General features: G+C 35.9%; 1 protein-coding gene across 2 annotated transcripts in view; it reads right to left on the bottom strand.

Annotated features, from left to right (window-relative positions):
* KHDRBS2 (KH RNA binding domain containing, signal transduction associated 2) overlaps positions 1-14,135 on the bottom strand; it is a 533,034-nt gene that overhangs the window by 175,046 nt on the left and 343,853 nt on the right. For both annotated transcript variants that reach the window (XR_012919310.1, XM_076003252.1), the window contains exon 6: positions 10,061-10,259. Coding sequence is in view for 1 of the 2 variants with exons in the window: in XM_076003252.1 (XP_075859367.1) it covers positions 10,061-10,259 (199 nt within the window). In the remaining variant the exon portion in view is untranslated. The remainder of the gene's footprint in view (positions 1-10,060; positions 10,260-14,135) is intronic.

The following is a 14,135-nucleotide window of genomic DNA, read 5'->3' as shown; positions in this document are numbered from 1 at the left end:
TATGTGTCACCACACCTGCCTAATTTTTTAAAATTTTTGTAGAGACAGGTTTTCACTATGTTGTCTGGGTTGTTCTTAAACTCCTGGCCTCAAGTGATCTTCCCGCCTTATCTCTCAAAGTGCTGGGATTACAGGTATGAGCCAACACACCTAGCCAACAATATTTGCTTCTTTAGGAGTTTCAGTAAGTAAAAATAAAATAAATAAAAAAGAGAGGGTGTGTGTGTGTAGAGCGTGTGTGTAACTTCTAGAAAGTCATCAGGTTTCTGGGGAGGTAAGATAAATAAATCTGGGCTACCTAAACCTCACTGGTTGACCTGTTTGGTATGAGGGCTCAAACATTCTCGCATGTCATCTCTCAGCCTATTCCTTGTAAATTTTAGAAAAGCTTGAAACTCAGATTCATGTAGGAGCCAGATGGTTGGTCCAGGAAGACCCAGGAGTGAGTGCATATGTGCTTTTTCTCCTCTTCTTATAAAATCCATTAGAAAATGTGTTGGAGGGAAAATTAGGAAACCTACGATTGGCATTGCCAGTTTTGTCACCTCAGTTTGGTCACTTACTTTCTGAACCTTAATTTCTTCAACATTAAAATAAAGTAATGAACTGGATGAGGTCTTTCGTAACATCCCAAAGTGCATGATCATTTTTTGCATTCAGGAGATTCTGCAAAACGAAGGAACAAGCTAGACGGTCCACTAGATTATGTTCATCTCTTTTTAACAGATGTGGGACACACTGGGAGGCCAGGAAAGATAGAGAAAGGAAGTTCAACATGTTGACAGGCAGCGTTTCTGAAGTCACAGGTGTCATCAGCTCTGTGATCACAAGAGGTTTAGGTGTAGTGCAACCATCTGGCTTAGACAACTGCCCCAATGGCTTGGCTAAGAAATCCTCTTAAACTCCAATTTAGTTCACTTACATTGTCTGTTTAGGAAAATCTATTACACTGTATTTTTACTAGAATTCAGCAGTATGGAAGTGTTACAATATTTAATAGCCAGTATGGCTCAGGGACCAACAAATTGAATCTCAGATTTGAATGACCAAATGGACACAAGTGGTGCTCTGTACCTGTGCAGACCAGCTGCACATATTAGTTTGGGCACCAGTTACAATTTTGGCTGGTTATTTATTATTCTGCAAAGGCATAAGTTCTAGCTATATTATTTAGTCAAAAATATTGCAATATAAGTGACAACCAGAAATTATAGCATGGGCTGAATTACAACAAAGGACATTGAATTTTATTTTCAAGTAGTTTATAACACCCAGTACAGCTGCACTAGAGGAAGAAAGTAAAAACATTAAAAGCAAAATCTCATTCTCTTTGATACATAATCCCTGTGATTCATAACGTGAGGTTTTTTTCTCCGCTATATCAAGAGTAAAAGAAAATGGGGAAGGCTTCAGTTTTATTTGTAGATGTTGGGAAGAAGAAAGAAAAGATCACCTGAAAGAACAAATTGCTCATTCTCCAGCAATCTAAACCTGCTATCCAGCACTCACACCGATTCTATACTATCTGCAGTTTTCCAACTCTGTTGTTAGCACCCATGACAATGTAAAATAAAGAACAATTCACTTTACATAGATGTTTATAAGTCAGAGGTACTGTAGAAGAATGGATGTAAACATTGGATGAAAGATGGGTAAATAAAAAACCCATCAGTGGTATATTCTCTATTTGCTTTCTAAGAAATACAAGACAGAAGGAATCAATGAGGGTCCTTCCTGTGTCCTTCCACTGCCAAATTGATGCATAATATGGTTTCATATAAAGGGAAGGTATGGTTTTCCTTCTTCAACAATGAAGAGAAATAGTCTTAACTCAAATCTTGAGATTATTAAAACTTATTGCAAAGAACATTTTCAGCTTCCCTAGTAAAAACCTTTGGCTCATAAGATATTAGAGAAAATAATCACAAAGACCTGTGTCTGACGGAAGGATTTAGCAGCCTCTATTTGCCACTGAATGAGGAATCCATAAAGGAAGAGGGCCAAAATGTGGAAAAGCACTCGGTCCTATTTAACCATTCCTATTTGGTTTTCTGCAAAAGCCAGTGACAATCTACCTAACTAGGCAATTTATATTTAAGTTTTCCTTGCCAGAAAAGTATAAGGGTGATGTTGTCAAAACATGTTAAGCAATGTTTTCCAGCCATGAAAAGAGAAAAGAAACTTCAGGATTCTTAGGTATAATTTATCACCCCATCTAGGATGTTAATTTTTCAATGGGATAGAATTGTAAAAATTACAATCAACTCAGAAGAAAAAAATCATATAAAAACTATTAATTTAGACCCAGTATAGTTTTTTAGGAATATAATGATAGAAATAAATCAAGACTCAGCTTACTTTTATCTTTAATCCTTAGGCTATGTGGATGAAGCAAAAGAGAGAAAATAATATAACCTAAAATATACTAACAATGTTACACACAAAAGAATGGTAGAACTCCCTAAGGGTGAGATGCATTCTGTCATTTTTGCCATTGCTTTCCTCCCCATGTCTATAGCAGACACTACAAAAAGATCATGGCATTTTTTTTCCCCCAACAGAGCCTAGAGGAAACTTTAAAATACTTTATGATATAATACTTTCTAGCAGCTAGCAGCCATCTTAAAAAGGCTCAGAAAGAAAACCTATTTTTATCCTGGTAAGTGTTACAAAAGGACATTAGTCATCATGGTAATTATAAAGTACAAGTTTGGATACAATCCTGAGTGTTGTGGCCAATAGAAGAATCTGCATCTGTTCAAAAAGGACTTAGAAATCTAAAATATAATGCTAGTAGAAGGATGGTTTATTCAATTTCACCTGCAGAAGAAGAATGAACACAGTTTAAAAAGATGACACCTTATTTTATCCCAGGAAATAATTTAATATTTTAATAGTGTTTAAATACCACTACCTTTCTACGAACATTTGAACCGCAATGGTATTATGCCCATCCTATATATGTGTGTTTCACAACACATTTGATTAACCTTGCATGTTTCAGTTATTTTAAATATTAGTTACATTTCAAAAAACAAAACTCTGCAATGCATTCTGGTGAATTAGTCTCTAATAAGAGGAGACTAGAGCATGAAACTCAAACACGGATGTTTAATGGAATACAAATATCCAATCTAGAAACTCTAATAAAAATCTCTCTTCTTTGGGTGAAGGCTCTTGGCTATTACACAGAAAAACCACCACACGTGGCTCCCCTCAAAATGCATTATAGATCAGGCTCATAATCTTTCCTTCCACAAAAATGGCACAAGAATTGATTTCAATTATCATTTAATACTTATTTCCCTCTCCTGTCAAAAAATGTTCCATACACATGAAACTGTGGGTTGGCAGCCTGAACTCATTTATGGAACTTTTAAGGACTATTGATTTACCAGTGAATTTTCTAGTTCCTTCATTGTTACTGGAAGGATGCCTCAGAGTCTGAATTTGATGATAGGATGGGCTGGAATGCCAATAGGCTTACTTATGACTGATGAAGTAGAAACTTCTCAAAAATTTGTCAAAATGCATTTTATAAATTAGGTTAACATGATTGATTATTCAGAGCCCAAAGTCCTCATGTAGCATTTAACTGAATTTTAATTATATCTCTTCTTTCTTTTCTGTGCCCTGACACTTGATGCCTGGTGTTAACCATTGGAGAAAACATGAGGTAATTTAAAAATAAATTGGACCTGAGGCTTTGGAAACTAGAAACTATTTTGTGTACCTGACGTGTTTTTGTTTTTGTTTTATCTGCATCATACCAACATATGATAGAGTATTTATGTAAGCATACATGTATGTTGCCTATGCTTTTCCAGGGTATTATGTTCTGACAGACAATTCCAGAAACGGTGAGTCCTTACCTGCACATTTAAATTTTCCACACAACTTTTATTTGAAGGACAGCATTTCCACAGAAATAACATAGTTATTAACAGCACCAAATTGTTTCTAGCTAAGCACAGAAGAACATACTTTCAGTACTAGAAAGAAACTAAGGTTATACAAGCAGTTTTTTTCTTTAAACAACCTCTCTCTGCCCTGCCTTCCCAAATACAATTTCCTGTAAATGTTGCCATTATTTTCCTCTACAGAGTAGGATACAGAATTTGTGGGGTCTAAAAATTATACAATTTTGCATTCTCTCTTTAAGAAAAAAATAAAATTGCGAATACTTAGTTGGCATGAAGGGATATATTTCTTTTGAATGAGGAAAAGAATCACAACTAACTGCAATTTTTAAAAGCTGGAAATAGTGCAAATATCACAAAACCCCGAAAACAATACAGCATTTTTGTTTTGTTAGTTCACCATACCCTTATACTTTTTCCTTAATTTTTTGGAGGCATAATTTTTGGTCACCTTCTAATATGACAATGATTTTATAATATTTTCTACAGAGAGGACAGAAAATTCAACATTTTCTCTAGCCTGGTTGATAGGAAAAAAATGTTATGCATAGCTTTGAAAAATTTCTTTTTGTCCTACAACTTATTAAATGTTATGTTATAGACTGCTGGCATTGTTGCCAAATTTGGGGAAATCTCTACCAAGTCTCTTTCATAGCTGAACTGATATGGAAGAGTTTTCCACAGAACAATTTCTGGCCCAATACAATATGTACCTTGTTTTACTTCGACTAACCACGTCCTTCCTGCATCAGTTCCCTAGCTCAATCACAGAGCAGTAAGACCTCTGTCTGTGAATACTTGTGTCATGACACTGGATGAGATGCTGAGTATTTCTGCAATAATTTCTAAAACATAACCATAGTAATGCCCAAATAACACAAGTAAAAATATTGCAGTAAACTCCAAATAGATTTCCAACCAAACTCTTCTTAGTAAGATCTCGCAAATAGTCACGCCCACTCCACACCATCTGATCCAAGCGGAAGTCTGACAGGTGGAGACGTACTCTCAACTGTGTGCCGTAAAATGCCTTACTTTTGCAGCAAAGAGAGATGATTATGCAAACACATTTATAAGGCCCCTTCCAGATCCATGGAAAGAAGCTTCTCTGGAGTCACTTCTTTACTGCCACAGCCTTCCTGCCTGTGCTCCTTGCACTACCCCTTCCCTTATAAAATAACCATACCTTCGAGTCAGCCTTCGCTGCTTTTTCTTACTCCTCCCACACCCACTTGTCACCAAACCCTATTGTTTTCATATTCAGCTTTAACTTTGGCCTCGATAACCTGCACTCCCATTCCTATTCTCATAGCCAAGGCCACATCTCAGGAAGCCTCACTGTTGTTATTTCCCTAAATCTTCTCCCCTTTTTTACAAACTTCTTCAATTCACCCTGAAAAACTGAGAAGTGTAAAATTTTCCAAAACCTTAGTTTATCTTCAGCTCCAAAATCTTCAGGCGGCTTTTTATTACAGTAAGCGAAGTTACAACCTCGATTTTTGAGGTCATTTTTAACCCCACTCTATTTTCCTGTCCTGTATTGTTCCCACTGCTATCTTAAATAAATTCTGTTTCACCAAATTGTTCTCTCAGATTATTTAGATTTGCTTTGAGAGGTCCCTTTTCTTGTCTTTTGTTCTTACCACTCCTTTTGCATGGAACATTCTCACTCTTCTCTCTAATTCTCAAAGTTATACCTATTATCCTGGTCTACTGTGGTTGTTTTCCCTATCCTCTTAGAGGTTTTCTAAAACACTCATAGCCATCAGTGATAATTCCCTTTACTGGAGCACGTATAGTCTCTGTTTGGCACCTAATAAATACTATGTTCTACTGTCATTCATTTAATACTTATATAAGACATATTTGTATGTTAGTGTGTATTTGTATAATGTCTTTCCAAAAATATCATAAGTAGATTCAATTCAATTGCTACTATCAAGCACTTTACTTGGAAAGTGCTTTGCAAAGAGAAAACAAATGTAAAAAATACTGACTGCCTTTAGGATATATGGGGTCTTCCGAGTGGGAGAAGATAATAGCAAAAATGACTTCTAATAGAGAGTAGATGAAGATAAGAGCCTTATATAGCAAATACATATTATATGTTAATTGTTGGACTGTCTCAGATGACATACTTTTTAGAGTACAGGCATTGTCTCTTTAAACACAGTTTTTATATTTCTAGTACCTAGTTTCCCTGGAGGTATTGAGTTTCCCGTAGGAGGAGGTGCTAATGCAGGGGCTGGGAGTTGTTCTAAATCAGGTGTCCTCAAACTACGGCCCGGGGGCCCCATGCCAGTGTTTTTGCCCATTTGATTTTTTACTTAAAAATAAGATATGTGCAGTGTGCATAGGAATTTGTTCATAGTTTTTTTTTTAAACTATAGTCTGGCCCTCCAACGGTCTGAGGGACAGTAAACTGGCCCCCTGTTTAAAAAGTATGAGGACCCCTGTCTAAATAATGCAGAGAGGATTCAAAAACTGACTAGTGGTGTGGATGGGAGTATGAAGTACAAATGATCTGTATAAACCAGTGAGTTCTCTGCGAGACAAATACTATGCAGGGTATTTTATGGTTCTTTATGGAGAAGAAACACAATCTAACAGGCCTAGGAGACAGAAAACTGGTTGCAATTCCTAATTCCACGCTTCAGTTTCTTCACCTAGTAAAATAGTAAAATTAATAACTACTTGATAGTATTATCATGAGATTAAGTGATTAACATACAGTGACTAGAACCTAATAGGTATTCAACAGTTTTAGTTTATTCTAACATTCACTGGGCAGAGCTGATATGCTTAATATTTTGTGGTATAGGAGTTTTTGTTGAAATCTGCTTTTCCATTCTCCAAATCTACTTCAATCATGATGATGGATCTGTAAAATGTAAATGTGCTCTTCTTAGCAGAAGGTCAATGAAAAGAAGCTTTAAAATATTTAAAGTCTTGCTTAGGATGTGTAACAATTAAACTAAAATTCACATTTTTTTTAGACACAGCTAACACTAATGATGGTTTTAAACAGCAATCTCAATTACAGTAAGCCGTTTCTTGTCAGGCCAGCTGCAAGGAGTGGATTTGATTACCTAAATACATTCCATGTGGTCAGAAACTTAATGCAGAGGCTCAGCAGGGGAGAAACAAATCTGAAGAGTGAATTGACTCATAGTGTGATTTATAATAAAGCGAAGCTTTTCTAAGAAATTTTATCCAAAAGTTAAGAACTCCTTTGAGATTTTCACCATCAACTCAGCATGGTGCTATTATTTTGTTATTGAAACACTTAAACTTTTGTTTCTCTTACCCCATATAGAAGAATCAATAGTCTAAAATTAGAGCAGAGAGTAGCAGCTCTTGGGTGTTATTCTGGGTTTGGTACTGAGGACTTCAAAGACTGCAGCCAGCAGCCTGTCAGCCATGTATCAGACTGTGTATATGCTCACTGAATTGGTTTTAGGAAAAAAAAAATCATTAAAATTTGATACAAGATAGGTTTAAATAAACTATGATAGGAAATAGGTTTTCAAAAACAGTATCCATATACTTTTAACTATTATCAATGGTATGTTCTCATCGATTGACATCTGTCAAGCTTATAGACTTTTCCCACTCTGGAAACTAGTGTCTCCCCATATTGTCCTTGGGGCTGGGTCCCCAATAACTATGTTTCTATTGTATAAACTTCTCCCCTACCCTATCCCTGACATTGGAGACTGATGAATGGTAGATCCCACATCTAATTTCAAATGACCTCCTCCCTAAATGCATAGGTAACTACTACTGCAAGGCACCTGATAAGCCTGACTGACTATGATTCTCCCACCTGAGGGTCTGGATCAAGACTGACAGACAGACGGCCAACCAGTATCTGTTTGGTAACTAGAGCCGGACATGCTTATGTAAGTCACATTGATCAGAGAAGCCAAAAAATCCAGCCCATAGATAAAAATGGAACAGAAACACATGCAGAGAAAACAAAGATGAGATGGGGGAGAGATTTCTAATAGTTTTCTTTCTTGGTCCAGACCTTTCTTAAGGCCTAACAGCATTCCTATTACTGGATCTGATGAATCCATATTCACAGAACACCACCCTCATACCATCTTTTTCAACTTTACTGAATTTATTTATTCATTTATTTATATATAATATGTTTGTTTTCTCTCTCCTCCCACTAAATTCTAAGCTTCGTGAAAGCAGACAGTTGGTCTGATTTATTTGCAGATACACGTCCAGAACCTTCAAAACACAACTGCAATAAGACAGAGGCTCAGTGAATGACTGAGTAGATGAATAAAAAGGGACCATATACTTTAAAATCTAACTAAAAATTTCACATTACATGGCTTTAATATGTTATTTTTATCTTTTCTAAGAAATTCCCCCTTATATTTCCCTATTCAGAATATAAGCCTTTTTACTCATGTGTCCATAAATGCTTTATGCTTTTACCGCTTACTTTTATTGCCTCGTATTCTAGTGATTTATTCACTATAAATTGGAATGCACATGAAACACCACAATTCTGTTTTGCCAATCCTGTTCCCTTTCATAGTCCCATGTGTGTCATGTAAATTCTTTGATTAATAGCAAATGTTGACCACTATTACCTGAAAAGTTTGTCTCTGTTTTTTAATTTTTAAAAAAATCATCTATTTAAGCCTCTATTTAGAGGGAAGAAACACCACAGTGACAATGTACATAAAGATTGTGGAGCTAAAAAGTTCCTCAGAGATTTAAAAAAAAAAAATGATTCCATCATCCCTACCATGGATTTTGAACTCATTCATTTAACAACTACTTATTTTGCAGATATAATGTCTCAGGCAAGAGATGGCAGAATGGGCGTGCCCCTGTGTTGTTTGAATTGTGGGCTTGTTTACAGGGTAGAATATGTTTTCCACTTCTGGTTTTGCAATTTTAAGATTGTTTAAGTTTTGAAATATTGATACCTGATGTATTAAAGATACTTTAAATGAACACATTTCATCTGTTCATCCAGTAGAAGTGGATGTCTGCATTTAATTTTTTTCACTCTCGCAGGTATTAATCAACATTACATATTTAAGCAGTAATATTATTCCTAAAAACAAACATACAGTAAGCATTAATATATGTTTTAGTGATACCTATAAATTATTTTCACTTTGTTTTAGGAGTAAATTTTGATTAGTTATTAGCTACTCCATAAAATATTCATATGTTTTGAGTATCCAGCATGTGATGGTAACTGTACTTGAAGAAAGAGTTTATATTTCATAATATAAATTCACAACAGATATTAAAGAGGACAGCATGTCTGTGGGTTGTTGAATGAAACAAACACCTAGATCAGGGGTGAGTGTGCTGGAGAGGTTAAAGGGAAAATGGATCTGTTTCATAGGACGATGCTCTGGCTTGCTCAATTTAATATTTACAGCGGATTGCCGATGGTTACACAGGTGAACAGGAAACTCCCTTTTTACAAGTTCACAATCTAGTAGGAGAAATGAATGCCAGGACCACGATGTAACCAGTAGAATACTGAAAACCTGAACTAAAGGTGAAAAGGTATTGGGATACATAAGATGACCAAGAGATAGAGTGGATGGGAAAAGAGGCGATGCTTAGAGACATTGCATTTCTGCTGCTCATTCTACATTTTCTTGAGTTCTTTATGTCAATCCATATCATTAATATAGTGAAAGAGTCAGGGTATGCAAATCAAAGAATAGCCACATGGTCTTACATTATCACCAAAGTTTATAATAGAATCATATTATATTTCTCAAATATTTCTGTTCTATGTCTCTGAAGAATTCTCTCAATTTATGGAGATTTGCATTATGTTTATAATTATTTCTCATTTGAAATCTGGTCAAGCCTTCTAAAGATAAGAAATCCTCAAGATAGTTTGATTCTTAGTATCCAAGCTGTTGAACTGACACTAACAACAGTGATGACACCTGTAAAACGAAAGCTTTTCTCAAAATGCTCTTGTTCGAGTGCACTGCTTAAAATTCCACTGCAGATGACATTTGTTTTCTGCACCAAACATTATCTGCTATAGTCATGGAATATGCATTTTTTTTTTGAGGCCTAGATTGTTCACCAATCAAGTTAACTCTTCCTCACAACTATTTCTTGAGAGTACTTACATATTCTTCATAAGCCTCGTGGGCTGGAGGAGGGGGTGGCCTATATCCTGGCACTGTGGGTGCCCCCCGGGCTCGAGGGGTAGGGACACCTCTTGCTACAGGGGGCACTGGAAGAGCTCCGCGGGTCACAGTGGTTCCTCGAGGGGTGAGAACACCCCGTCCAGGTGGTGGGGGAGGAGGAATGGCACCCCCACGGCCCCTAGGAAAAATAGGTCATGCATAGATGAGACACAAGGGACAGGAGAAAAGGGACTATAACACAAAAAAAGATCACATTTCATAGCCTCCATACAATGGAAGAAATATAAATTTCTCTCTCTCTCTCTCCCCACCCATAGAGATTATTAATATGTAAACTGTTTTGACCTCTACAGCAAAATACATTTGCAAGTACTATGACTTAGTTCTCATGAAAATCACATAAAACACTTGGATATTATCTTTCATATAACTAAAAAAAACAAACAAAAAATGCACTCTAATTATATTCAAAATTTGCCAAGAAGATGCAAATCAGAGTTCCTTCTGATATATGACTCACTGGACCATCTATGAAACTTCTGTCTATATCTCCTCCATCCTGGGGGTTATTGCAAGAGATATGCAATATTATCATTTACAAGAAAAAAAAATATCTGCCTGCACATTAATAAAATGTGGAACTCTAACCATGGTGATATCATTCTGTTTATTACAGCAGCTTGTTTGAGGTCGCTTGAAATCCCAACTCATTGTCACTGATTTACTATCATGCATGTAACCCCCTGAGCGGGTGCAGTCCCTGACATAATATATTTATTATGGTAACTATGATGCTAGTGGGATACATTAGTTCTCCGCAATAAAAAGAATAGATGAAATACTCTGTACTGCAGTTCTTGACACAAAAGTAACTTGCATTAAAAGCGTAAGATCAAATGGTTGCAGCCAACTTTTATGGTATTTTGAGGCCTTTAGAAAGGTTGAATGTTTGTCTGAAATCTTTGGGCACAAGCATGGTTATTTCACTTTTTATTATGTCTGAAAGGTTGGCCTCCAGAAAGCACTGCTTTCAGCAGGAACACTAAAGCTTTGGAAAAAATGATGATCATTGTCAACAATCACACTGTTTGGCTGTAGCCACATACATGGATGTAGGTTATGCTTTTTGCTATGAATAGCAGTCGGCTGGCTCTTTCTTGCTTGCAAAAAATGAGCTTTTAGGAGTCAAGAGTAAGAATGGTGGTAGAGCTTTTAAATTATTTAAATAGATTATAAAGCTGATGAATAGAGAAACTATCATAGAAATTATTGTGAGTCTAATGTATATAAGAACACTCTCCTAGATTGGGAGGAGGTGAAATACAAAAGACCCAGAGACCCAGGGCTGCTTCAAATACAACACAGCTGAGAATACAATATTCTCTATTATCATGATAATATAAAAATGTATCTGTAAAAAAGGATGTAAAGACCAATTTACCTTCACTGGGCCTCCAAGCACCTGTCTGTTTCCTCATAAGCAAGATGAGCACACATCCAGGTTTCACAACTGTTGTCCTAGCTTCCTGCTCTAGTTAGCATTCTAACGCTCTCAAAAGCATCCAAGTGTGGGTAATAAATTATATGGCCACCCTATGCTAAACTATATTCACAAGTCTTGGCTATACCTTAAATAATCCTGGATAAGTACTATAACTACCTAGGCCTGAGGTGGATTTTTTCCCCCCTAAGGAGTAAAATGCAGATTTCTGAATCTGTAACACTTATTTCCTGTTCTAAAATTATATGATGCTTGCATCAAATCTAATTTCTTATTCCATTCCTTCACTGAGTGACTACCAGACACATCTCTAGCAAACCTGTCTCTTGAGAGTGACTCGTTAATTCCTATACACAATGTCCCTTCCCTGGATTATTAACGTTGTTGCTCTCTCCTCCAATTCAACTCAAGATTCACATCACCTATTTTAGGATACTGCCCCTGGGTAAATCCACACCGCAGTAGTCTTTTCGTTACTATTCAGACTTCTTGAAAGAACATTTTCCATGTTTAATTCTTTACCTTTTTCCTGCTCATTCCTGAACTGAATGTAATCAATCTAGTTCTTACTTTCATCACTCTGTTGAGAGCAGTCTCGGCCGAGATCACCAGTAGCCTACCAATTTTCAAATCCACTAGATTCTTTTATAGTCTCCCCATGACTGCACCTCCCTATTATATTTAAGACTGTGGATTAATATCTGGAAAATGCTTCTTTGTACTTTTATGACCCTGCTTTTCTCCACCTTTCCTCCTTCCTCTTTCTTACTTCTCAGCCTCCTTCACTGGCTTCTATTCCTGGGCTCGTTTTGGAATATGGGTGTCCCCAATTTCTATTCTGGATCGTCTTTCTTTCTCTCATGTTTATACCCCACAGTCCCTAACTCTAATGAGGACTATTTGTTTCCTTCTTAACATAATGTCGTATCCTGGTTTGTGTTCCTTATATCTGAAGTTCCCTAACTTCCCTGCAGATTAGAGTTACTTGAGGATATTTTAAAAATTCCAAATTGCAGCTCATACCCCAGGCCAATTAAATCACAGTCTGCAGGCAGGGAGCCCTAGTGACGCCATTGTACAGCCTAATTTAGGAACCACAGCTTACCTGCCTCACCTAATGTAAGCATCTTGACAAGCTTGTCATGTAGGCAGTTCTAAGCTATTCTGTAAGTTGAGAAAACAAGGCACAAAGAGTACAAGTCCCCTGCCCAAGGTCACACTAGCAATCCATAGAGATAGGATTACTTACAGGAATAGTATATTCATCATTTAACTTGATCCTTCACTCAATCTGGTTTGATGAAATCATAAATCTCTTACCAGGCTAGGCACTAGAGAGTTACCTTTGTCTTCGGCCACACTTATCCAATATCTAATTGGCATTAATTCCTATACACTTTAAACTCTAGTCTGGCCCTGTCTTTCTACACTCTGAGTGCTATTCATTTCTGTCAGTCTTGGATAATGGACTTGTCTTCTCATTGGCTCCCTTGCCCTTAAGTCAGTTTCTCTCTTTGTCTCTGTCTCTCCATCTCTCTTTCTTTCTCTGTCTCTGCCTCTCTCTCTATCACTCGAACTCTTCTAAGTCACTCACAGCGATGACTAAGTAGTCTTTCTTAGAAACTAATATGATTACTCTCCTCTTTAACAAACTCCATTTGTTCTAATTATTAGTTCTCATTGTAGTAAACAAAAGCCCTCAAAATCTGCCCCTAATGTTTCATTTTCCACTTCTTGCTCTCACTGCAACATGCAGTGATGATGTGTGTTAGAGATGTCATATAGTTTCATTCTTCATTTACATAAAATACATTATTAGTATAATAGATGTAATGCTTTGTTCTCTGGTATGCATTATTATTGGAAGATTAGTTATAGATATGTTTATTGAAATGTAAATTTGTTAATTAAATACTTTCCAACAAATTATAGAGTTTTAAAATATTCTAGACACCATCTTTTTGAACATTAGTATAATTGAATAACTTAATAAACTAATAATTTCATTAATATATACAAATTGGCATCCATAAACTCCTACTATCCGAAGTTTTCCTATCAATATGATTTTCTGTTTTGTGAAGCTATTTCCTTTTTCATTTTTAATTGTAGATATATTTCATCATGTTGTTTGAAAAAGAAGACAACAAAGTTCTGCTCTATTTACTTTCACTAATGTTTGTAACATTAATTATATCAGTAGCATTAGAAGTAAAATTTAATTATAGGTGTTAATTTTTTCTTTTTATGTATGTATTATCAGATTTATATGATATATGGACTATGAAATAGCAAAACCTTTCAATCAAATTTTTCTTCTAAGAAGATATTTAAAAATCTAGACCATTTTGAATCAGCACTATTCTTTATTCAATTATTAAACAGATTAAAATTTTAGAATAAAGCATTCTTATATGGTCTATTCAAATATGACAAATACAATATCCTATTAAGGAATACTAATAATACAACAAATCTATTGATATAATGATTTTATAATATCAAAAGCAGGTTAATGCATTATCTTTTCTAAATGGTTCCAATTTTAAGACA

Source organism: Microcebus murinus, chromosome 5 (genome assembly GCF_040939455.1).
Source record: "Microcebus murinus isolate Inina chromosome 5, M.murinus_Inina_mat1.0, whole genome shotgun sequence".
In the NCBI taxonomy this organism is placed as follows: domain Eukaryota; kingdom Metazoa; phylum Chordata; class Mammalia; order Primates; family Cheirogaleidae; genus Microcebus; species Microcebus murinus.
The sequence above is the reverse complement of the archived record's forward strand: the minus strand, read 5'-3'. Positions and strand labels throughout refer to the sequence as shown.